Source organism: Theobroma umbraticum, unplaced genomic scaffold, assembly GCF_002168275.2.
Source record: "Theobroma umbraticum cultivar Fairchild unplaced genomic scaffold, ASM216827v3 scaffold_56.0, whole genome shotgun sequence".
In the NCBI taxonomy this organism is placed as follows: domain Eukaryota; kingdom Viridiplantae; phylum Streptophyta; class Magnoliopsida; order Malvales; family Malvaceae; genus Theobroma; species Theobroma umbraticum.
In genome coordinates, this window is record NW_018397256.1 from 8,729,998 (window position 1) to 8,755,455 (window position 25,458).

At 33.9% G+C, this 25,458-nt stretch overlaps 2 protein-coding genes and 1 pseudogene across 3 annotated transcripts; 1 reads left to right on the forward strand and 2 right to left on the reverse strand.

Moving 5' to 3' along the window:
• Positions 1–3,701: 3,701 nt before the first annotated feature.
• On the reverse strand, positions 3,702–4,177 carry LOC149527535 (arabinogalactan protein 22 pseudogene; annotated as a pseudogene).
• Positions 4,178–9,671: 5,494 nt separating this feature from the next.
• LOC110411304 (Late embryogenesis abundant (LEA) hydroxyproline-rich glycoprotein family) lies at positions 9,672–12,964 on the reverse strand. The gene is made up of 3 exons (XM_021421406.2): positions 12,301–12,964; positions 10,517–10,588; positions 9,672–9,914 (listed from the first exon to the last, which is right to left on the reverse strand). The coding sequence occupies exons 1-3, from the start codon at positions 12,868–12,870 to the stop codon at positions 9,912–9,914; spliced, it is 645 nt and encodes a 214-aa protein (XP_021277081.1). The 5' UTR covers positions 12,871–12,964; the 3' UTR covers positions 9,672–9,911.
• A 6,799-nt stretch (positions 12,965–19,763) lies between these two features.
• On the forward strand, positions 19,764–23,673 carry LOC110411211 (ras-related protein RHN1-like). Of its 2 annotated transcripts, none has more exons than XM_021421262.2 (8): positions 19,764–19,941; positions 20,495–20,572; positions 20,659–20,826; positions 21,403–21,451; positions 21,838–21,911; positions 22,421–22,514; positions 23,214–23,336; positions 23,488–23,673. In XM_021421262.2, the coding sequence occupies exons 1-7, from the start codon at positions 19,903–19,905 to the stop codon at positions 23,309–23,311; spliced, it is 600 nt and encodes a 199-aa protein (XP_021276937.1). In that variant the 5' UTR covers positions 19,764–19,902; the 3' UTR covers positions 23,312–23,336; positions 23,488–23,673. The 2 variants fall into 2 exon arrangements, with proteins under 2 accessions (XP_021276937.1, XP_089638705.1); XM_089782579.1 differs by having other exon boundaries at positions 19,802–19,945.
• The last annotated feature ends 1,785 nt before the right edge of the window (positions 23,674–25,458 follow it).

Below are 25,458 nucleotides of genomic sequence, written 5' to 3' on the forward strand. Positions count from 1 at the left end.
AATCAGTTCTAAACACAAAAATATCATCGAAAATCCAAACAGCAATCACTTTCCTAAATATAGTTTCAAGCTTTACAAATCAGTTTTCGTTTTTATTTTAGTTTCAAACTCCAACAACTTTCAGCATCGGCCCCAAACAAAAAGCTGATCAAACAAACCTCGATTTGGATATTCACAAAGCAGACGATCATCCAAAAACTGACCCTAAAACAATAAAAAAATCACAAATTTTCTATTAAAAAAGCACAAAAAATCAATACCCAGAAACCGATTGTCATAAAACAATGCACCCAAGAAACAAAAACATTACAACATACCCAAATCGATTTGCCTCTTTTACTGAGTTTTCTTTATCGTTTTTATTGCTTTTGTTTCAACAAAGCCAAAAGACAAGCAGATAAAACGGAGCGATACGATATATACCTTTTTATTAGAAGAAGATGAAATTAGAATGACGCTAACTAATCACGTGCTTTAAAAAGCTTGAGGCAAGAAAAAAAATTTTGAAGAGTAAATGGAAAAATTAATGCGATCGAAATTTTTTTTTTTTTAAATGGAAAGACAGAAATGACGGTGGGTGACTTGAAGCCAGAAAAAGAACGAAAGAAGAAGGCAAAGGCATGGACATGGAGGAGGCAGTGCCCACGACTTACAACGTAGGATGCCATTATGGAGTTACGTGGAAGGAGCTGATTGGCTTGCACTTACTTATGATGGGTTGGTGGACTAGTGTATCTTCCCCTATCAGGACAAGGATTGAGCTAATTTTTTATTTCAGATCATTTTTTCTAACATGGATTTTCAGCCCCATTTTTTTTAATATATTGTACTATGAAAAATAGTTATAACAAAATTTTGAGGAATTTTGCAATTAAATTTTATTTAGTTGCATTCTTTTAATTTAATAAAACTAAAAATTATAATTCTCTTTGTATATATATCCAGATGGGCTTGATAATGGTATGAAGCCCGAAAAAGTTTAACGGTAACCTTGAACCATTTTGTAGTAAAACTATATTATCAATTACAAAGAGGTAAATATATTGCTAATAAAAAAAGAAGGTGCGTATATTAGATAAATTATTGGAAATTAAAATTGTATATGATTTAATTTAAAAGTCGATGAGATACGGTCTTTGAATGAGAAGAGCAGCGGGGATGATGGTTATTGAATTAGGAAAAGAGAAAAAAAAATCAACTTTTGAAATAATTTTGGATAAATTTACTGGTTACTTGTAACGCGTTACTCATGTTGTTGGAAAGAAGCCTAAATACAGTGATATGCCTTACGTTGATACATTTCTCAAGAACGGTATATAAAATGTTAGACCTTTGGACAATTAAAACAATTTTTGCATGATACATTCTTAGTTCTTATATTTGTCGTTTTTCCTGCTAATATTTGTGGCAAGGTCTTTATTTCAAAGGAATGGGCAAATAAATTCTAATTTTTATTAATTTATTGTTATAATTTCATTAGTATTTTTATATATTTATACACCAAATAATTCTTATTACTGTTAATTGATTGTCAACTTGTTTTTGTAGATATTCGTACTTTTATACATGGCAGAAGGAGACCTCAGTTTTTAATTTTTTTTATTATCATATATATAAAATTTAAGACATATTTTTGTCATCCCTAATTAAATCAAATAATTTCTTTTGAAATAGTCGTAAGCTTTAGGTTCAATTCCTCTTGAGTCAAATTCTAAAATTTTTTCTCGTTTTTCCTTTTTCCTTTTTTATTGTTTTTCCTTTTTTGCTGACTAGACTTTTTTTTCCTTTTATAAATTTTTTTGGAGGAATTTTTTTTTAACAAACAATTAAACAATTATCATTAATTAAATTAAAAAACCCTTCATCAAATTGGAAAAACTCTTTTTTTTTAAATCAATTAAACAATTATCATTCATCAAATTAAAAAAATATTTTTTCTTATTTTCTTTTTTAATAAATTAATCAAACAAAGTTTAGCATATATTTTCCTGGATTGATGCAAGTTAGAACACTTGCATAATTATGTAAATAATACATCGTTTAATAGTTTACAATGCTTAACATGAAAATTTAATGTTAATCTCTTTTTACTTTATATCTATTTGTATTGGTGAATCTAAAAATTAATATTTAAATTGTTAATAAAATTTTATGTTACAATGTAATTTTATTTTAAAAATGATTAATTTTTACTCTGAATTGAATCATTGATCCGATACATGAACTTGTAGGATTACCCTTTAACCATTCCTCATTCAGAACCCTGGATTCATCACTACTTTCATATATATTAGTATTAAATTTTTATTTATTTATAATAATAATATTGAAAATGATTATAATTTAGAGCTATATTAAATAAATAATATTGAGTCAAGTAAATCACTATCTAATGAGAGTGTTCAATAGAATTAAAATTCTCATATATGTATAAGATAAATTTTATTACTATGAATTTATAATTGTTATTGAAAATATAATCAATAATATTTTTTAAAATGATAATTTTAAAATAAAATGAACAAAGTATAATGTGCTTATTTTTTTACATATAAATAAATAGATAAATTGTATAGTTATTAACATTAGGACCAATTATTATAAAAATTGAACATTAGTAGACATTCTTGAATTTTGTTCAATTTAGTCTATCTACTTTATCATTTTATTTAATTTCATTCATTTGACATGACATTTAAAAAAAATTATTTAGATTTGTTACATCAACATTTCAGTATCATATCATCACTATTATGTCACCATTTTAAACCATGTTATTATCGTGTTAGTAAATTTTGACACATCAACAATAGTATCGATAAAATTAGATGGCGTTAAAAGAATGATTTAATTTTACAAATTTCAAAATTAAAGATTAAATTAACTATTTTGGGATAGAGAGATAAAATTGACAAAAACACCATAATATAAGACTATACCTTGATCAAATAAAAATATAAAAGTTTAATTGAACATAATAAATTTTTTTTTATTTAAATGTTTTGAATAATTTTAAAAAATATATATTATATTATATATTTATTCATTGGATGAGATTTACAATACACCAATGAAAACAAACCAAAATCTCCTACTGAATCCATGGAGCGAATACATAAAACAAATGTCATATATTATACATTGTGAGTATATAAATATTATACTTTGAATATGAATATTTATAAAAAAATTAAAATTATAAGAGTTTATATTTAATGTATTATCAGTAAACTTATACTAAATCACATATTGTCACTTCATCAGTGAAAATTTTAAGACTTTAGAAGTCTTTTAAAATAAAAAATTTAATCCCACTGAACTTTAAGCGTTTTTTTCCTAAAATTTCTATAATGGTTTTCATTTTCGTCAAATAACGGAATTTTTGGGGATCGGTGTATTTAGTTTCTCTGGTGTTTCCTTTGCCTTTATTGATTTGGTTGTTTTTTGTATGTTTCGTATGGATCTTTTATATTTATAAAAAAAAAAAGTTGTATTATCTCATTAAAAGTTAAATTAAGTTAAGTATTGATTTTGAATGACTTCTGAAATTTTTTAGTTTAGTCATTATCGAGGTGGTAGAGTATGATTCACTATACTTGCATAAGATTTATTCACTGCAAAGGAATTAATATTTGTTTAAAGACTAATAAATTTTTAATTTTGGTATGAAGTATCATTTTTTTTGGTTGAGTAGCCATACATAGTATCAACTATAAACTTTATTGGATGAGATTTACAATAGAGAGATGGAAAAAAAATATAAAATTCGCTGCAATTTCTGTAGCTGAATTCATGGAGAAAATTCAAAAAAAAAAAAGAGTAATATATGAATAAACATTAAATAAAAGTCTATAAAATCAATGGATGAGGTAGGTAATTGCCAGGGCAACTAGGAGGAGAATGTAAGCAATTCCTTGATCAATCGCGGTACCATCGTTGGGTAAATCAGGAGCAGGTGCAGGAGAAGAACCCACGCCTTGCCCGTAACTGAGTTGCAGAAGAGCGAAGAACAGGAAACCAATAACTGGAAGAACATGCAACCTCATCGAACTCATCCTCAAATTAACTAAAGAAAACGAGCAAGACAGTTCCTGGGTGTTTTTCCTTTTTAACAGGGGAAGGGAGAGACCGACGAAATGAACAGAGCAGAAAGGAAGGTTGTCTTACGAGGAGAAGTTGGAGACGAATTGATGATATATATAGTGGGAGTTTTCCGCGGTATAGGCAATTTCCTGGAAGAGCGATGTTTTGGTAACTGATGCTGCCCTTTTCCAGAACGCGTCCTTCGACACGAGAATTTTTGACCCGGTTGGCGGCTACGCTAACATTGAATAGCGTGCGTAAAGTGTCATGGTGCCATTGGCTAGCCTCATTTCTTTTACTCCCCTCGTGCCCATTTTAAGTTTCGTTTAGTACTTTTTCTCCACAAATATGCATATATATATATATATATATTTTTATATAATCATTTTGGCCAGCAGTGTACTCTACAAGGGTTTGATCAGGGATTTTTCCCTTGCAAGTGAAAATATGGAAGTAGATTGGCATGTTTACAGGTTGGCATTTGATTAGGTGTGCGTTGGTGTAATACAAAATAGTTAAAAAAAAAAAAGGTTTGGTCATGGAGAAAAGAAATGATGCTTAGAAAGGAGAATTTATGCTGGCACCATGCCAGCTTAACATTTCCACTGATATTCTGCTTGGAATCATTACCAGATTTTAGATAATAATTGGATTTCTTGGGTAATTTATGCATCTAATGAATGATGATCTTATTACATGATAGACAATTCAAAGTTTTACTTTTATTACAATAAATAATAAAAGTATGAGCAACTGTCAACTATACCATAACAGCGGTCCTTGTCTGTTTGGGCACATCGAACATTTCAAATTAGAAGGTCAAACTTGTTTGCTTTGATTTAGAATGGTTTTGTACGTGGATGGAAAACGACAATTGACTTTTATATTTATCAAAATAATCATCAATTGCAACATTTGCTGCAAAAAAAAAAGAAAAGAAAAGAAATTGAAAAATACCTTATGTATTTGTTAATAAAAAGAAGTACAGGAATAGCTAATAGATTGAGTTGCAATCAAGGATGCCTTGCCATGTAGCCTATATGGCTTCTGGAAATTGACTGATAGAACCAGAATAGAGAGTTCAGGAATTCAATTTGCTTTCATTGCGTACGGACGAATAAGATGTTGCCTAGCTGATGCTTGATTTTGCTGTTAATCAGCTAGATTTGGCAGTTGAATAATCTTCTAAGTTTCATCTTATTATGCTAATATACATTTTTCTTTGGGGTGAACACTTGATGATTAGTAACAAATAAAGCAAGGTGTTAATTGATTTTGATGTAACTTGTTATTTTTTATTTTATTCATTTATTTAAATAAAATATTTTTAATTTTTAATCATAATTTTATATAAATTTATTAATTTTTAAAATGAATAATGAGATTTAAAAATATAAACATTGTTAACAAAAAATATGAAATGATTAAAATATTTTTTCTTCTTTCTTTTGTTTCTTTTTTTCTCAAAAAATGTTACTGGCGAACAAGACTCCTATCAGTCAGCCGACCACCCCATTGCCAATCAACCACCCAAGAAAGGGGAGCACAGATATGGTTCTCCCTCCCTCTAGTGCTCCCCCTCTTGAGGAGAGATTTATTTTTTTACAAGAGAAAAAAAATTACAAGAAAAAATTTTAAAAATAAAAAATTATAATTTATATATGAATAATTTTTAAAATTAATAAAAAATAAAATTTCTTTTTTAATATTATTACATTATCAAATTAACAATTGATTAATAAAATAAATCTGCATGAAATTATAACTAAAAGTTTAACAGTACAAGTATTTTATCTTATTTATTTTTTTGAATAATTAGGTAATGTAAAGGAAATTTAGAAATTTAAAATTAGTTTTAGGGAGAAAATAAAATCTGATTGCTATTGATTTTTTTTTGTGCATCAAGATTTGATATAATTTGGACGACTGGCCAACTAGGCCCATGTGGACTCTAGTTGTAGTTTATTCTGGTAGCTAAGGCAGGCAAACGAATTAACACCAGGCCTAGCTGGATTCTAGTTTTCGTTTATACTTTATACCCGCAGCCAAAGCAGGCAAAAGAATAACATGCACACATAATCGGGCAACGGCTGCCTCAATTGGCAAGGCAAGAAATCAATTTATATTATTATTTTCTTTTTGATGGGTAAAATATTAATTCTTGTGACATGAATTCCTTGATTTTTAATATACGTTGAAAAAAGTAGGCAGAATTTAAGAATCCACCACCATAGCGTGTACTGTAGACCAAGGCAATGCTCCAATGGAGAAAAAGCACATAAATATCATTGGGCATGTACTAAAATTGAATGGTACAAAAGGAGGGCATGCATTACTCAAGAGAGGAATAGCACCCACAATTGATGAAGCCCATTTGGCCAACACAGAGATGGCAGCGGCCCCTAGAAGAAGTGAGACATCTGCTCCTAGTTGAAGCCTAACATTGCTTTGCAACCTTGGGTTCACGGAAATCCGCAGCCATGTAAATCAAAATCCCTGCAGAAGCTGAATTGAAAACCCCTTCGACAATTAGAGCCTTTGGGCTGTTGTCATTGTAGAAATTGCAATTCCCAATGGCATTGTTAGGGACAGAGACTTGAATTGTGCTAGTTCAAGAGAAACTGAGTCTTCCTCTTCTTCGTTTATTAGTTCTTTCTTTGCGGCTTTTGATTATAATTCTACATTTTTCCTTCATAAAATTAAAGAAGCCACAAGGAACGGGCCAGAAAGAAATCTCTCTTATCTCTCTTCTTTCCTCCACATTGCTTTTGCTTTCCGTTGCCTTGTTAACAACAGAGGTAAATCCAAGCGCTTGTACCAAGTCACCAAAGAGGAAACCAGGAACCGGGTCAAATTAAAACGACTTGCAATTTGGGACTGCAAAATGCAGACGAGGTTATGGGCCTCTGTTCTCTTACGCCGAAAAGCCTGACAAAGCTAAATTCTAGCAACTTTTCTTATGTATGAGATAAAGGGGCCCATGCCCAAAAGTCAAGAGCAACTAAACAAGCTGACCGAACATGAATGAGGATCTCTGCCGCCTAATGGCAATTTTCTTCGACTGTAATTGGTAGACCATACTGATTATATTATATAAATAAAAAAACAATTTTTTATTTATTGTTTATTGATTTTAAATTTTAATTTAGTATTAAAACAGGCTTTGACTCCATTCGTTGAATTTATTTGTGATTTATATCATGTGGTAAGTTCATTATTCTTACATGTGAAGAGAAATATTAAAATAGTGATAAAAAAAATCTCATATCTACTAAATTAAGAATATCTTGAACATATAAATATAACAATAATCTCTTCTTACATTTATCAATTGGTTTAAGGTTGAATATCAATTTAAAATTTTAATAAAAAGAATTTATTCTCTCTCTTTTATTAGCTCAAAAAGAGATATGGTTAATTGTTGTTTTAACTGCAAGATAAACCCATTATTAAGCTAAATAAGTGGAATAAATCACTAAGAAATACTGGAATCATGTATATCAGTATGTGAGAATAACGTTTCCAATTATTATCTTTAATGGATGGAAGACTGTCCGTTGTCACCTACTCGTAGTAGTAATAGTAGTAGTATAACAACAATTCTAGCAAACAGGGACGAACAGAGGCAGATGGGACTTTGGAAATTCTTCTCAAGTGATTGCCTTGTCCGTTAGATATGGCAGTGCCAAACACAGCCTACTATTTTTCCCTGGTACGTGCCAAAAACAACCTACTGCCTTGCTGTATTACTACTTCTACGCAATTACACGCATTGTGTCCAGTAGTATGATGACAAAAAGGCATTGTCGTTTGCTAAAATCCAAGAAGAAATGCGCTTTTGACGAGGAGAGGACTAGGAAAGGCGTCAGCATCAGCTCAACCATTGTTCCTTTTGCTCGTAATTTCCACAAGACGAGAGGCCCTCTGCAAAAGCCAAGCCTAATTTCAGCTTCCGCCTAACCAAACTTTATCCCGGGTGGCAAAACATGTGCAAGCTTAACTTAAGCAATCACCATTTATCGAACAAAGGAAGTTTCAAAAAGTGACTAACTAAAGTGAGTTGATCAGACTCGTAATCTAAGTCATGCAGGCATTAGGAAAGACTTTATAATCTGTCAGGACAGAACCATTGAGGTGCTGCCACGTTTGACATAAGAGGACGTGGCAGCACCTGATTTTGAACTGGAATCATTGAAGGCAAGTATCTGTTTATTAGGCCAATGTTTTGGACAAGTGGGCGTACGAGCAGCTGCTGCTTTTGGACGGGTCCCAAGTAACCGCCTAGTCGAAGCTTTGAAGATAAAGAAAAAGCTTTCTGGAATCAACCTAAAAACGCTTTATGCCCAAAACTTTCCTTGCCCACCTCTCCTTATTCCTTCCTTTCCTTCCATTGTATAATCTCACCGGTACCTAGATTCTTTGCTTTTTAAGCTCTGCTCACACAGCAGCAACATAATAACACCCAGAGTGAGAGGCAGAAGGGAGCGAAGGGGCAAAAAAGAAGAAAGGAGAGAAAAATGTGTTATGCAAGCGTTCCCTCCGTTGGTAAACAGGGCTTGGTGGCGCAACGCAGATGGTTCGTTTTGCAGGCATCAATGATGGCTGCTGCGCGTCATGCACCAAGAGCTGGGGTGGCAAGAGAGACTGGTGGAGCTGGCTCCTCCTCGATGAAGCAGTGTTTGTGTTCACCTACGAAGCATCCGGGGTCGTTTAGGTGTAGGCATCACCATGCGGAATATGTGTGGGGTGGTCGATTTATCAGCAAAGTAATGATCGCACCGCTGCGCGGAGGACGTCTAGGTTGGTCGAATTGTTACAAAAGAATGACCAGTAGTTTTAGTTCAAGGTCTAAAATCATTGTACAAAGGAACCAATGATTTGAACACTTCTATAACTATATGGACGGCCTCGTCTTCTTAGATTCTTCATTTGTTTTTATTCCTTGTGAATTTGCAAACAAAATATACAGGTTGATTGGTCAATTCTGCAAACCTGTATCGTTTTTCTCAAAATTTCTTGCCCCATTATAGCTTTTGCCCACGATATCTGCCCCTCCCTAACCTTTTCTTCGGTAACCCCCTTTCCTCCGTCCTTTCTGTCCCTCTTATCTTAGGTAAAGCTGAACATGCCATGCCACAATGAGAGCACAGGGGGGGAGGGGGGGGGGGGTGTCTGTTTTGGAGATGTTTAATATTGGAATTCAGTATATAAAAGAAAATGTAGAAATCAAGGTAATGAGCTTCAGTTTTACCATCTTCGTAGATTGACCACCCACCCTTAATAACCTTAGCTTGGCTTAACAATTTTATCCTTCCATGTGAACATTATAGTGCAAAGATTGAACTTCTTCCGCACTGTTGGCCTTATACAAAATAAAAACGAAAACAATCGACAACCACCAAACTCTTCATGATGAGAATTGATAAATTAACAATGAACTGCAGCAGCAAGAGGATTTCCTTTTTTCCTTATTCAGCTTAAAAGAAATATAACTACTGACCAGCAGTATGGCCTGTCCGTGCAGTTAAGAGAACCTGGAATGTAAATTAAATTTCACTAGAACTCAAATCTAGGCAACCTCATCCATGTAAATCTTAATAAATCATATATGTAAGATAGAGGGGAAAAAAATAATGGCTTCCTTTCTTAGTTGAATAAACCGTTTTCATCCAATTCTAGTTAATATGCACCAACTACCCAAACTAGGATCACTTACATTAACATGTACAATATAACCAAAGGGCTGACAAAATCACCCAGCGTCCAATTCTGTCCACTTCCAGTACATATATGGGCTGAAAAGGTAGATCAGAGCACCGTCCGCCACATTACTGCAAAACACAAAACCAATTCATGGGTTATAATTAAAAATGTAAAATATATACTACTCCTATATTTTATGAAAAACGTGACTACAGGGATTGAAAAAAGCCATTTTTTTTTTATAGCAGGAAGCAATCTCAGACCAGTCTCAGATAAAAATGGGTTGAGGGATCTTGATGTTCCAAATTATACTAGTTTCAATTCAAATGGAACATCAGAAACCACAGAATAACACATAGAAGAAGGAGCAACCTGCTGTTCTAACTTCTTTTCCCCTCTTTTTAAAACAGAAAAAAAATGTTTTGAAACTTTTCCTGCACCACAATAATGGGTGTGCCAATGATAAAGCCAATTTTAATCCAGCTTATCAAGTCCCCAGTGATCTCAAATTGATTATAACCCCCAAATTATAATTTACATGGGCATCTGGCAATGTCCAAATCAGAATAGTTGATCATTTTGTCTGGACAGAACATTAGCACAAGTCTAATTCACACGCTTTATCAAGCAATTCCATATATACTTCAAGTTCGTATCATCCTTGTAATGTGGTTTACAGACCTAGAGCTTAACTGTAATGACAGAGGGATAACAAAAAAGGGATCCTCACCTCAGCATAGCAATCCTGACGAACAATTGTCTGGTTATTTGTATTTACATATACCTCACATGATACTTTTGCCTGAAACATTATAGAAATTTAGAAACATAAATCAAACGTAGTTCAAGCATAAAGCATTCTCATTCAGCATGCAGAATTATTTAAAACAACTATTAAAAAGGAACAGAGTGAAGAATTCCGGAAAATAAGCAGATTTTAACTTTCTTGTACCAAACAACAATCCTCAGAAAAGAAAAAGAAAAGCAGGGAGAGGGGTTGGGTGGGATGAAGGGGTCTTTTCCACATGTTCATAGACATTGATGAATGCTGGCTGCTAACTACGAACTTTGCATTTTCAACTAAATGCTCAAGACATATAAAGGTTTTCATATGTATTACGCATATGAAACAATTTCCAACAAGCATAAGCTACAGTTCAGTTGGTAAGGACTGTGCTATTATAAATACAATTTGTATAGAATGACGCTAATGAATCATAGAGTAGGCATCAATAACAAAAAAGAACTTTGAAGCATGGAAACACTAATCCTTTCGTTGCTTCTGATCAATTAATCAACAAACTTGTGTGCCATATACGAGCAATTTGGGCCCAATCATAGGCTTGCTTTGTCGTTTTAGGACAATAGTTCTCCATCTCAATCTGTTTCAACACCTTCACAGATCTGCTTAGCTTAGCTGTTTTCAATTAGCCATCTCAATGGCCAATAAACAAAACCTGTCCCTTTCCCAGAAAAGGAAAGAAAAGGTTTTTACTTTACCAAATTTCTGCTCATTCAGCATAAATTATGAGCCTTAATACATTTATACTCAAACCCAAGTAATTAAGTACCAAGATTTTCAAAGGTCTCTTTGTCACGTTTTGACACAAACAAGCATCAACTCATGTTGAACTAGTTTTAATCACTCCATAATCATGCAGTGTGTTTAGTCACAAAGCTCCAATGGTCCACTAGTGCAGTCATACAACACTTTTAACCGACTTATTAAATCCACTGCGAATGAAAAATTCTCTCTTGATGGTGTCATGTACCTACTTATTTTAACTAACCATCTATGAGTCAACTAAAATTCAAGGATTTAGCCCTGCTTCGGCTTTTTTTACCAACTAATTAATGCTAGAGATATGATTTTATTTTAAGACAACTTTATTTGAGTCCAAAACAGCATTGATCCCCTCGAATCAAAGAAACTACATCAAACAACCAAATCACTATAAATTAAACAAAGTTGACATTTTGGCCCGCATTCACAGTGTACTGCACTAGCAAGAATTCTCCAAATATGCATTGGTAAGATGTGATTGAATTGAGAACATAACTGCAACTAAAGGAAAACCTGACCCATGCGTTTGGTGTGGCTACAAGTAAGGTCATTAAAAGTAGATCATGTTTCTACTCAACCACCCATAAGACATTAGTCCCTTTTTTGGGTTGATTCATCTTCCCTGGTCAGCACTTAAAACTAAAATCCAATAAGCTAGGCTATATATAGCTAGGTTCCTTTCAAAAAGTTTCTTAACCAAGTTGGAAGAAGCACCTATCATCAAAGCTAAGTTTAACATCGCCAATCGACCAAACAGCAATGTGCATCATCACCAATAAACTCATTAACTAAAACTCACTTGCCAGAGCAGAATAAAACCCAAATGCTAAAAAAATGAAAACGTTTTTTCATCACAAAATAATACTCTTCAAGCCAATTAAACTATCAAACTGAATGCAGAACCAAATTCAAGAAAACCAGTAAAAAAGGATTTTCTTTTAACGGCTAACCTTGAGGGGAACTTTAAAGAGGAAAAGACCAAGATCTCCATCAACCTTAGTATTAGTATCAAAGGGAATAACCCCTTTAGCCCAATCCGCAATCAAATAAATCACATCGTGAACCACCTCAAGCCCATTCAAATCAAGCGTGGCGTTCACGTAGGAGCTTCCTCTAGCTCTCACACGCCCACCTTCCGAACTCACCACCCCAAGCTCCCTCCCTCTATACCCAACCGAAACGACAAGCTTGTCATAGTCCAAAGAAAAGAAGTCCCTGTTACGGACCCTGATGGTCAAAGAAAAAGAGAGGTCGAGGGTAAGTGCGGGCGACGAGTTGACTCGGACGTGGTTGAGTTGGAGTCGGGCGAGTTGGAGAGTTGGATCGGAAGGGTACAGGAAGAATACGGCGGCGGAGAGGAGGACGACGATGCCGGTGAAAACGAGGCAACAGCGGAGACAACGGCGGTTTTGGTTCGGGAGGCGGTAATAAACGGGTAAAACGATGACGTTTTGCAGGTTAGGGTTTGATGGGAGAGCGGTGTACGGTACGGACGAGTCTCGTAAATCCCGTTTCGACATTTTTGTTATTATCGTTGGCGTTTCGGTCGTGTTTCTGGCGGAGATTTTAGAGTGGATGGGCCAAAAGTAAGGAGTGGACGCTTCTTTAGTGTACCAGGTTGTCGTTTTATATTTGTTAGAGTTACACGTCAGATGGGCCCAAGATATTTATTAATTTTGTTAGGTCAATTGATTTGGCATTGGAAAATTTGTAGGAATTTTTTTTGTTTTGGTTTCTTTTGCAATAATTTAACAAGAACCAACTTTAAATATTTTACCCCAAAATTTTAAGGTATAAATAATTCATTCCTTTACTAAACACACTAGTTGTCATCATTATTTTAAATTTAAAGAGTATACACTAAGTCTTAGTTGGTGCTTTACGATATTATTGAAGTGATGTCAAATAATAAGGCGGGGATTGCCAAAAGATTGGGCATTTCTGTTTTGAAGATAAGAAGCTTTGAAAATTTGCAATTGCAAAAGTAGGCTACAGGGTGATGGGCTGAAAGTACAATTATGCTCTCACTAGTTTTTCTATTGACAAAGTCCTTTTTTTTTTAACTTTTTATTGGAAGAAAATAAACAGGAAAATTGTGGATTTTTAGTAGCAAAACTTAAAATAAAAAGCATGATCATTGGGTAGAATATGTACATTTTTAATAAATATTTATTATGGAAAGAGTTTATAAAATTTTAGAGTTGAATATAAAATTGGAATAAACTTTTGAGTGTAAAAGGAAAAATCAATTCCCAATATCATGTTTTTTTTTTGGAATAATTACATCTTTCGTTTAAATATTATATCATGTCATATATCTTTTTTATTTGAAGAGCAGCACTACAAAAAATTTCCCTTTTTAGATGGATTTATTCGGTTACAAACGTTACGATGGAATATCATTTGAATTTTATTTCGTTAAAAAATTATTGACAAAAAAAGTGGCATCAATTCGATGAAATTGAAATTAACATATAATAAGTTTTTATTCTAATTTTTAAATAAAAAAATATTCAACCTCAAATTTCAATTATAAAACCTTGATGCCAAATCAAGGGATGGGATGTAAAAGCATTTGGAGTATATATTTTTTGGCCTAAAAAGACACATTGATTTCATTTTGGGGGTTTAACAAGTAAAATGATGTCATTTTTTTTTTCTAAAGAATAAGCATATGAAGCACTAAAATGTTACAGTATAAGTTTTATCTAATTCATTTATATAAGTTTAGTTTGAATTCAATTGTTATTAATCAAATTAATGTTTCTTTGTGTCATACAATTATTCATAATAATTTTTAAATATTAGCAAAAATCATACCCATTAGAACATGTCTCACCTTAGCAAGAGTATTAAATGTAACCCAGCTTTATGTTTTGGTTTTGAAAACATTCAATAAGAGACAAGCCATGACATTGTTAATAGAATTATTCAAAAAAGTTAGTTGGTGGTGGGGATTCCATCATTTTTATTTAGAAGAAAAAAGAAAGACTAAACAAAAAAACATTGGATAAGGCAATCTCATTAATTAATCTTATTATGACTTTGAATCCATGTGCGTGCATTATCATTGTCTTTAAATTTCATTCATTGTACATCTCAATACCTTCATTTAAATTAAAAAGATATGTAAACAAACCATGGAAAAAGTGACATCTTTTTAAGAGAAGAGTAATACACAAGGCACGTAACTATCAATCAAAGTGTTGCAGACTCTTCCACTGTCATTATCAAAAGGCCCATTGCCTTTTATGCTGCTAACTAATTATTGGGGAAAAAAATGGAAAAGATTATTCTTTTCTTGATTTTTGAATCATGCAAATACAATTTCAAACATAATTTGACAAAAACCATTGCAGACCATTCAAAGCTCATCTCAAACCATTCCATTTGAGTCCAGAAAAAATTGGGAGGCAAGGCAATAATCACAGTTTTATGTGGATAAAGATCTCTTATCTTTTAAGCAAAAAAAATCAACACTGGGACTCAAATGGCATAGGCATCTGATTATCAAGGATGGACAGATATTAGAAAGATAACTTTAATTTCTTTAGAATGTTCTTTATGCTGTAGTTGAAAGGAACATATAATTAGTTTTATAGCTGGAAACCATGAAAGGTTGGTAACATTTAAAGTCGAGATATTTCCAAAAGCTATATCACCTTTGAACATGTGGTCAGTTGCTAGATAAAAGAATCCTTGGGCAATTAAGTATGATGAGAATTTAGAATCAAAATTCGCCTTTATGAAATCAGAGGGTCGGGTTTCTTAATGATCAACTCAGCCATGGGACAAAGGGGTAAAGGGAAACTAGAAACAAGCTATGGCAGTTAAGGTTAGTGCAAAGACAAAATTAAGATGAAAGATGAAACCAGTCAGGATTTTGCTTGTAGATCGATTGCATATCCATGCATGAGAATTGAGAAGTGTTGAATTAAGAGCAATTTTTGCAGTTAACTTGGAAAAGAGAGAGAGAGAGCTTTACCAAACAACAATTAATAGAAGCTAAGCTCTTGATTAGCTCTTTGAATTTAAACAGTCGCAGATATTTATAATCACATATCCCAAGCAAATACAGAAAATCCAGCATACCTATATATTCTCTTTTTCACATAGTAAGGGGACAAAGGGAGATTTTCATGAGAACATGGAGGAACATATGCTTATAGGCACGGAGTTTTACTCTTTATAATTTATGTAGATTCCACAGACTTGGGAGAAAGAGAACCCACGGAACCATTGGCAGGCATGGACTTTGATCGCTTCATCCAGGCTGATGAGCTTGACCGATGAAACCTGCATCGAAACGAGCCCTGGTGAGTCGTTGGTGAGCACAAACATTGGCCGCCTTTGGGTGAATTGGTTGGCACAGCTGCTTCCGAGTTGCTGCCTTTTGGGGAGGTGCTTACAGTAATGTTTCCATGGGAGGCCATATTTTTTTTGGGCAAAAGAAAGAGATTGAATGAAAGTAGTTCAAGGTGGCAAACTTAAAGAAGCTATTAGGCCTTGGCTATATGGGACAAGATGGGGAAGGACTCAATGTTTCTCACTCTTTGTATAGTGTGTAAGGTTGAAATAAGCAACCAACCGATCAAGTGGTTCCCCTTTAGTGATTTCACCTTGTTTGTCCTCATCTTAACCAATCAAATACAAAAGCCTCCCCAAATTCCATGGTGAGAGGCGCAGAAAGAGATATGGGGTTAGTTTCCCTAAGATCAGATTTTCATGTTCGCAACCAAAAACGAAAGGGACATCTCATTTGCTAAACCGATTGAGTATCACAAAAACTAGTGCATTCTTTTATTGATTCATTTTCCCTTATTTATTGTAATTGAAATACAGGTGGCATTTTCAGTCACTCCATATTATTCTAGATAAATTTACTAGCAACAGTTCAAAGAAGTTCTGCTTACTCTTTTGTAAAAGAAAGAGAGGCACATGGTGAGATAAGTGGGTGAATGAAGAGATGAGGTTTTCATGTGGGGTTTATATGGCTGATTGTACACGTAGACAGATTCTCCAATTACTCAGATAACTAATAACTAGGAAAATGTGGAGCCTTATTTCATAGTTTAGTGAAAAGGATTCCAGGTTTCCACTAACATTCTTCCATGTGGATGAGATGAGACCTCTTCCGCCATCTTTCTTTAATCAAGCGGCATTATGTGATGGCTATTTATTCATTGTCAGGTTACTGCCCAGCAATGTCTCTCTGCTAAGCACTTTATTAATTCGAGTATTTTTATATTCAGGTGTACTATGTTAAGGTAGTAATAGTTCGATAGTCTCCATCGTAATTGGAGAGACCAATTCAATTGTATATGAAACTATTTGTACTTGACAGGTTTTGAGCTTGATTTTGGACATGAACGAAAGGCAATTCAAGCACTAAATTGGGAATTGGGATTTTGTCAAGCCAAGCTTGAATGTAGAGTAGAGGTGAAGAATGCAGTTACAGTCAAGGGTAAAGTTAAAGAAAGACGAGGAAAAGGAGGCAGAGTAGAGGATTGGATATGATTTTGGCAGATAACAAAGGGGGTTGGAGATGACATTAGCAATATCCATCCAGCGCAGGGCATGGGGGTTTCAACTGTCATCATGTGATTCCATCTCTGAAATCCCAACCTCATCCATTTAAATCTTGGAGAGCGTAACCATCCAAGTTTGGGCGTTTTCCAGTCCCAGCATTTTTTTCTTAACCTGGTACTCTTGAAACTCTTCAAACAGTATGGAGATGGAAAATGCAACTTAAAAGCGAGACGGTCGGGAAAGGTCGATCAGATACCAAGCCAACAAGGAGAAACAGACAAAAGAATAATGATTTTCTTTCTAACAGGCATAGAAAGTAGAGAGCGCTGTTGGACAGGAGAAATTGATGATGCCTGGGAATTGGCCAAAAAACTATAATTGGACCTGGTACGAGTATATGTCAGCTGAACGCTGATAGAATCTGCTGTTTCCCCTTGTTTCACTTGTTGTTCAGCGAAGAATCCGCTGTTTCCCCTTGTTTCACTTGTTGTTCAGCGAATCTTCCTTTGCTTTCTGATGATATGCAAATCAGTGGCAAGACAGTGGGCATGTGACAGTGCCTTGGAAAGTAATACTTAACAGCCTCTATTCTTCGAGGTTTAATTAATTTTTTCCTTGGCTAAACTAAAACTAAATTACAAGATGACAGAACATGACTTCTTCCACTAATAAATTAACGCTGATTGACAAGAAAGTGATTTTCGTTTCTTTGCTTAGGAGGAGGGAAAAAAATTATTTTCAGGTATAAAAGTTTTTGTGGCCAGCTGGCTTAGGAGTTGGGACCTGCTTTTGGGTAAAGGCTGTGGCCTGTGAAGGTCAAGTGGACGCCCGAACCCAGGTTAGCTATCGGCTTTGGGTTTCGATTCAACCCATGATTATATTCAATCCCAAAACATATTTTTTGAACGAGACAACATCAATTCTAAACCCATTTATAGGATACCTAATTCTTAAAGGCATTTTAAAAAATAATCTCTAAAAATAATATTTTTAAAAATATTTTTTATAATTTTAATATTTTTAATTAATTAAAAAATTATCTTTAATAAATTATAAGTCAAGATGTTACACACTGTGTACAGAAACATGTTACACGTCATGTACAAAAACGTGTGACACGCCATTAAAAAAACATAGTACACCCTGATTAAGTTATTACACGCTATGTACAAAAACGTGTGCATGTCATAGTTAAGTTGTTACATGCCATGTATAAACATGTTACACGCCATGGTTAGGTTGTTACATGCCATATTAAAAAAAATACTGTTGTTACACGTCATGTACAAAAATTTGTTACACGTCATAGTTAAAAAAAAAGTTATTACACGCCATGTTGAAAAACAAATACTGTTATTACATACCATGTTGAAAAATATTATTGTTACACGTCATATTCAAAACATTTTGTTACACTTTAATGACTAAACTGTTGTTGTTACTTACAAACCAAAATTTCAAATCTTCTCAATTTTTTTTTTGTTTTTATATTTTTTGATAATTTGACACCGATTAAAGTGTTTCTAACATGTTTTTATAAATCAAAACACAAATTTTCTTATCTAAAACACCTATTTGAGTAAAAATCGAAAAAACTTTTCATTGAAAATCTAAGTTTATAAATTTAAAATTTTTGAGTTTATTGGTGTCTAGATCTTGAATTGATCCGATTAAAAGTTATTTCAAATATCTGTGATCATTTCTAGTGTTTAGTTTTATCCAAAATATCTAAAAATCAAATTCTTCAAAAAGTCATCTACTCAAGCACATTAAAACCATACTTCAAAGTGCTGGAAAGAAAAATCTGAAAATGAAAAGGAAATTTGAAGCATAGAAGACGAATGTCGAAGAGAAAATCGATAAAATTAGAGAGAGTGAGATGTTGAGAGAGAGAAAATTCGAAAACACAAATGAAGAAAAAACTGTAATGAATGGTTTAATTTATTTGAAATAGTTTCAAAAATATTTTCATCGAGTCATGACTAAATATGATTAAAAATAATTAAATTTATTTTGATGTTATTTTTGAAATGCTCTCATCAATAAAAGTTATTCCTCACAATTTCTTCTAATTCTTATGTTAGTTGTACTTGTATTGAGTATGGTTCAATGTTCAGGAAAATGATAAGCATCGCCATGCTTGGGGACATAGAAAAAAAATAAGGTCCATAATGTTGGTTTGCCTAGTGAAATAAACTTGAAATGGAACTGAATTACATTTTCCAGTAATTTGCCTAATTATCTTTTACCTAGTCAATAAATGCAATTTCGTATTTTGGAATTGCTTGAGAGTTTAGACTAACCAAACCAATTAGGGATAATTAACAAGAGTAATGTTATTTGTTTGATTTGATTATTCACAAATAGTATGACATAGTAATAGATAACAATTTTAATGAGTATTTATTTTTATAAGTATTTAGATTATCAAACTGTCAAACAGTGTAACATTTTTCAATAGAATCCCACAAGCCTAGCATTTTCCCAGAAAAAAAAAATAACGGGAAAAAAACCCATCACCGCTAGCTTGCAAATCAGAGAGCTAAGCCAACAGCTTTGCTTAATGCTGCTCAGACATGGTGATCGACAACTCCAATAAAAAAATATATATTCGTATTCAAAGCTGACGTGGATGTCCTTCTTAGAAAAGACAAAAAAAAAATAGAAATGGAGAGCTGAAAGCAAAAACCAACTTACCAGTCAACTGACAAAACTACCGGTCTCACTTAGGGACAGCAATTACTATTGTCACTCCCGTTTTGACATCTTCCTACTTTCGACACAGTTACTTCTGGCTAAAATCTTTCTTTGACACTTCTTGGAAACAATAATAAAGTTCCTGGCGCTAGCCATTTTCCTTCTCGTTATCTTCTAGTGGTAAGCTTTTGTCAATCTCTATTTTGCTTCCTTTTCGCTTTCAACTGATTATTCTTCAATTCACCGTTTCTCTTTTGGAGTTCTCTATCTATCGCTGCATCTCTCTGTTTTTCTCTTTCTTTCTTTGAATTCTGATCAAAGGGTCAATGGCGAGGACAAGCAACAAGAACATACAAGCCAAGCTGGTGGGTATGTCTTTCCCTTTTTTCTTGTTTTCGGTTTTGATTTAATGATTGGTTGTTTGGTTTAAACAAGGAAATATTCTGATCTTTGATTCAGAACAACTGTTTTTCTTTTTCCACTGTAAACATGATCTTGATGCCTTTACGATCATGAAAATGCTTTGAAGAAGCATATTCTTGCAAACACAAAATGCCCCTTTTGGAAGTTCTTGGTTGTAATATTTTCTACCCTTTTGTTTACCTGTTCTTTTGATTTAAATCCTGAAAACAGTACTTACATTCATGAGCTTGAACTGATTTGTTGCAGGAGATCAATGGAGAAAGTGCTTCTTTTTGTTGATTGGTTTCCTATTTTCTTGTTTCTATATAATGTAGAATAGAGTTCTTCCTTGTCTTTCAATATATTATATGAACCCGAATGTTCAAGATATGATTTGTCTCTGTTGATACTTTCTAAAGAACTAAGTTTATTGAGACAGTTATAATTTGTTATTTACTAATGAATAGTCATGAATGGCCAAAAGAAGAGGTAAAACTGACATGATTTTCTTCTCAGGTACTTCTTGGGGACATGGGAACTGGGAAAACAAGCTTGGTATTGAGATTTGTCAAAGGGCAATTTTTCGATTTCCAGGTTTATTTTCATTGCACAATCTATTTTCTGCCTTTGTGATATCATCGAGGTATATGTCATCTAATATAATTGTATAATTAATGCAGGAATCAACAATTGGAGCAGCCTTCTTCACTCAGGTTCTGTCGCTGAATGAAGCCACCATAAAGTTTGATATATGGGACACAGCAGGACAGGAGAGATACCATAGCTTGGCTCCCATGTATTATCGTGGTGCAGCTGCTGCTGTTGTGGTATATGATATCACAAGCTCGGTAACTTTCTGTCAAGCTTTGGATGTTTTGTATTCTTCAAAATGTTTACTCTGTTTTAATTAAACATCTCTGAGTTACATGATGTCCTTATGAGTTTGAACTTCACCAATGGGGATCAATCAAACCCAAAAGATACATCGATACAAGCTGTCATGATGAAATAGCAAATATAGGAAGAGTTTGCATGTCTGACCTAGATACTCTATCTGCAAATCTAGCTATAAAAAACTTGCCTAATTAGTACTTATGGATTGTGGCATCCCCCCTCATTGTGTTCTCCCTTAATTTTAAACAAAATGTCCATGAATCAGCTATTTCCTTTCTGCTTTTTTGCATTTTTGAAAGACATACCATTTATCAAAGGTGCAGGTTTTAAAATTATTTGTGCAGTAGTCGATAACAACTGACAAGGACTTGGATTTATGTAGGTCATAAGAATATAGTTGAATCAAAGTTTCCTTCTTTCATTTTTTTTCTGAAATACAAATTTTCTTTCTTTAATGCTACTGCCATCATGCATTCATGCTTTTGTTGACATTGGATGTCCATCTGATGAGATGATGGTTGGTCTTTCAGGATTCATTCGTGCGTGCCAAAAAATGGGTCCAGGAACTACAAAGACAAGGTAACTGATAAATTTAAATGTTTTAAATGATTTATTCTTCAGAGTGAAGTTCAGTGGAGATCTTTGTGCCCTTCACCATTTCTTTTCTGATAGATCCTTATTGCACGCTCCCCTCTTCCCTTTGCAGATGAGGTTGCTGTCTTTAAGATGTTTACTCTATTACTGATTTTAAAGTACCTGTCCCTTTAAATTTTGAAGAATGAGTTCTAGCTTGGTTTATTCTAAAAATTTAAACATTTGACCAGAAGAATAACATATGTGTGTTGATGTTTAAATCTATAGATCGGTTTGAATTACTGACTTAAGTATCCTGACAATAGAACTAATAATTCTAGCATGTTTCTTATTTCTTAACATATTGTTTGATTCATATTACACTGGTTCAGGAAATCCAAATTTGATAATGTTCTTGGTAGCAAACAAGGTAGACTTGGAAGAAAAGAGAAAAGTGGGAAGTGAGGTATCTGCAATCCACTATTTGCTTCAATTATCTGTTTTTTTTTTTCTTTTTCTACTTGAAAGATTTGAAATTAAGGCCCCACCTCCAGGAGCTTTAGGTTGACTACTGCTACGCTAGGACATCTTAAAATTTTGCTTTACGTTGTTGATAATTGCATACTATTGTCAAAGATGTTATCAGGACACTTCAAAGAAGGCTCCGATCAGCATTCAGGTTACTTTGGGTTATTGCCTCAGTTAGTCTTAGGCTTAGTCATAGGATGCACTTTATTCAGCAGGCTAGACCTCAACATGGGTGAAGCAGTCGTTGATCACATCTTAAATGAATCTGAGAAAAAGACTGTACTATACTGTGTTTTTATTCTTGTTAATGTCTTTCAGAGAAAATTCATGCTACATAATATGAAGGCCATGTTACCATCACCTAGAACAGGGATAAGGGAAAAAATCAAATTGAAAATACAGAATAACACCTATATATGTTGACGTCAGTCCTACTGTTTTATGCAGGAAGGTGAGCAATATGCCAAAGAAAATGGCTTGACTTTCTTTGAAACATCAGCAAAGACTGCCCAGAATGTCAATGAACTCTTTTATGAAATAGGTAATACTAATACTCTGTTTTATTTCTTTAGGGTGTTCATATTCCCATTAAAAATATGCAAATTATAAGCCATTTTCTTCCTATATGATTCAGCCAGAAACTTATCCTGTCTCACTTTTTATTTTGTTTGGTCTATGGAAGTAGGCTATAGCTAACTTGCCTCAATGCATATATAGCATAATCTATTAGTACTAAAGACAGAAAGGAAATGATCTTTGGATACTGTTCAATAGCTTCACTAGTATCATCAACCACATGGCTGATTGACCCACCCAAAAGCTTGCTCTCATATTCTACACATTATAAGTTAAGCTTGGGCAAATCTTTATGCTCATTTGTTTTTTGACTCCAACTGGAGCATAATGTAGCTACACTGAATATGGCTCACACAATTATATAGTAGATCATAATTTTTTCTAATTAATTTGCTTAGTCACAGATGTTACTAGTTATCTATCATTTAAATTGATGATACATGTTGTTATCCCTGACACAAGAAACAGCTGCACAACATGTACCAAATAAAAAAATGAATCAGCTGACCAAGAGCTTGAGCAAATCTTTTGGAACATGAAATTAGCTTAAGTTTGAGCAATCTATTTTTATGCAATTTACATTTGCTTGTTTGTACCCCTTTGTTGATGTCAATTTTCAAACACCATCTGAACTTCTTTCTTGTGCTCATGCACTCTCTTGCAGCAAAGAGAGTGGCAAAAGCTGCTCCTTCTCGGCCAACGGGAATGAAACTGCATAGCAGACCGCAAGAAAGTGGAAGAAGATTCTTCTGTTGCTCCTGATGATATGAGGGCTAGATGTCCACTTGTACGTAATTTGTATTGATGTCTTAGTTCTGACAATTCAGTTTTCATCTGAATAAATCTATGCATTTCCCCTCCATTACAAGCAATCTATTTTTTGCCTCACTTATTAACTTAACAGGTTTTCTCAATTAATAGTTTACAATTCATTGCAGGTTGTCAAGACTGAAGACTAAGCTGATTTCTGGCCTAATCCACTTTGATGAATTTCTGTGTATGTACACTGCTCAAACACAAAAGCTTTCTTGCCATTTTTCTAAAGTGCTCATTTTCTGTAAGAAATGATCATGGAACTCCTGAAGAATAAAATTCAATGCAAGGAAATGAATTTGATCACTGAACTATTAGGGTTTATGTGCAATGTGGCGAACGAGTTGAAACAATATAGCCTGTAGATTAAAGAATTCACTAGCAAATAGTGCAAGTTGTATCAAAAGTATTATACAAGAAAAGCTACTCTGCTTTCATTATTAAAATTTTTGGGCCTAAGTTAATAGTTTTTTTCACTCAGAAGCCAAATGAATCAATGAAAAGAAGCACCTGAAAAGTATTACTTATTATGTTGCAAGGAATATAAGCAAGCTGAGTTACAACGGGAAGTTTTTTGTACTCAGAAACAAACTTTAAAGAGCAATAGCTCACCAAATTATTGCTGGCATTAAAGCCACTTATGTCTAGTTGTCCTTTTTGCCTGTCACGATGCTTCCACCAGTGCTTACAACACTCCAAAGCGTCTAATATAGCCTTGTCGATTGTTGAAAGCATATATTGAAATTAACAGATTCTTTCTGTCACGTATCCAAGTGGATACGTAAAACAGATCCTAGACATGAAAAGTAAATAAGGCCTTTGCAAGTTTTCCACTTCCCAATTTCCATACATCAATCATTAATTTCTAAGTTGATATGAATTCTCCGTTATGCTGGACAAGTTTCTTTACATAATCAAGTAGGTTAACGTTTGAGCTCTTTCCTCCGAGTAACTATTGATCCAGTTTATAATCAGCAATGAACAACAAGGATTGACCCAGTGGTCAGTAATCACCTAGCCCACCGTGCGGGGTCTTTCCACAGGCTAGGGAACAAATCCAGGTTCTGTATCTCCAAGAGGATCATGAACCATGTTGTCTTACGCTCTAGGACCCCTCCTAAAAAAACATAGAAAATCTGCAGTGGCTGCCCTCCTGCTGGCTTAAGTTTAATCAAATATTCTTGTCACTTTCCCAAGTTAAATGATCCTTCGTCAATGGTCGTAGTCATATGCGGCATATTGCAGCTCACTAATTGGGCTTTATTAGCGTGATTCACTTGCAGCCTAAGGAAAAATTTTCCTTTAAAGTGCAAGAAAACTTGGTGCAGAACAAGCCACTAAACTGATAGGCAGCATGTTACAGGCATTACTCCAGAACAAGCTAAATGTGTACCAGCCGAGGGTAAGGGGCAGTGCTGGATTTTTGTCTCTTTCAATTTTAAGGGTATTTCCACCTATCAAGGCAACGGAGACCAGTGCCCAGATAATCACAACACTTTGACAAATCTATGCTTAATAAAGTCAGTAAGTTCAGAAACTGAAGCTTCTTGCCCTATGCAGCTCATAGAAACCAACAAGACATGTCATAATATAATGTGGACAAAGCCTCGCAGGTGACAATTTTTGTGTTGTGGCTTTTATAATGCATAGAAATCACCATTCGAGGCCCCTCAAAAACAGAGAGTTTTTTTTTCCAAGTATTTCTTTTGGTCTTTTAGTATCGTTGTCTGTTTGCAATGTCACATGCATTACACATTATCCCGAAAAACAAAACCATAAAGCTTTGTTTTCTGCTGTCAACAACTTTCCGAAAACACCCACACAAGCAAATGCCTACAAGAAAGCATTTCTGCAAAGAAAAAAAGACGACGAGAAAGTAGGAATTTTAGTTAGCATGGGCTGCGGCGTGGCTTAGGTAGCCGAGCCATGGCCACGCCTGCAAAAGAAAAGTAGTTAGCAATCTTAGAAGACTCATGTTTTATCTTTTTCTTCTACAGCTAGCCACCATCTCCGTCGCTATATTCACAAAAAAAACAAAAGATAAAAAACCAGACCTCTCAAAGCTCACAGACAAAGAGAACAAAAAAGAAACAAAA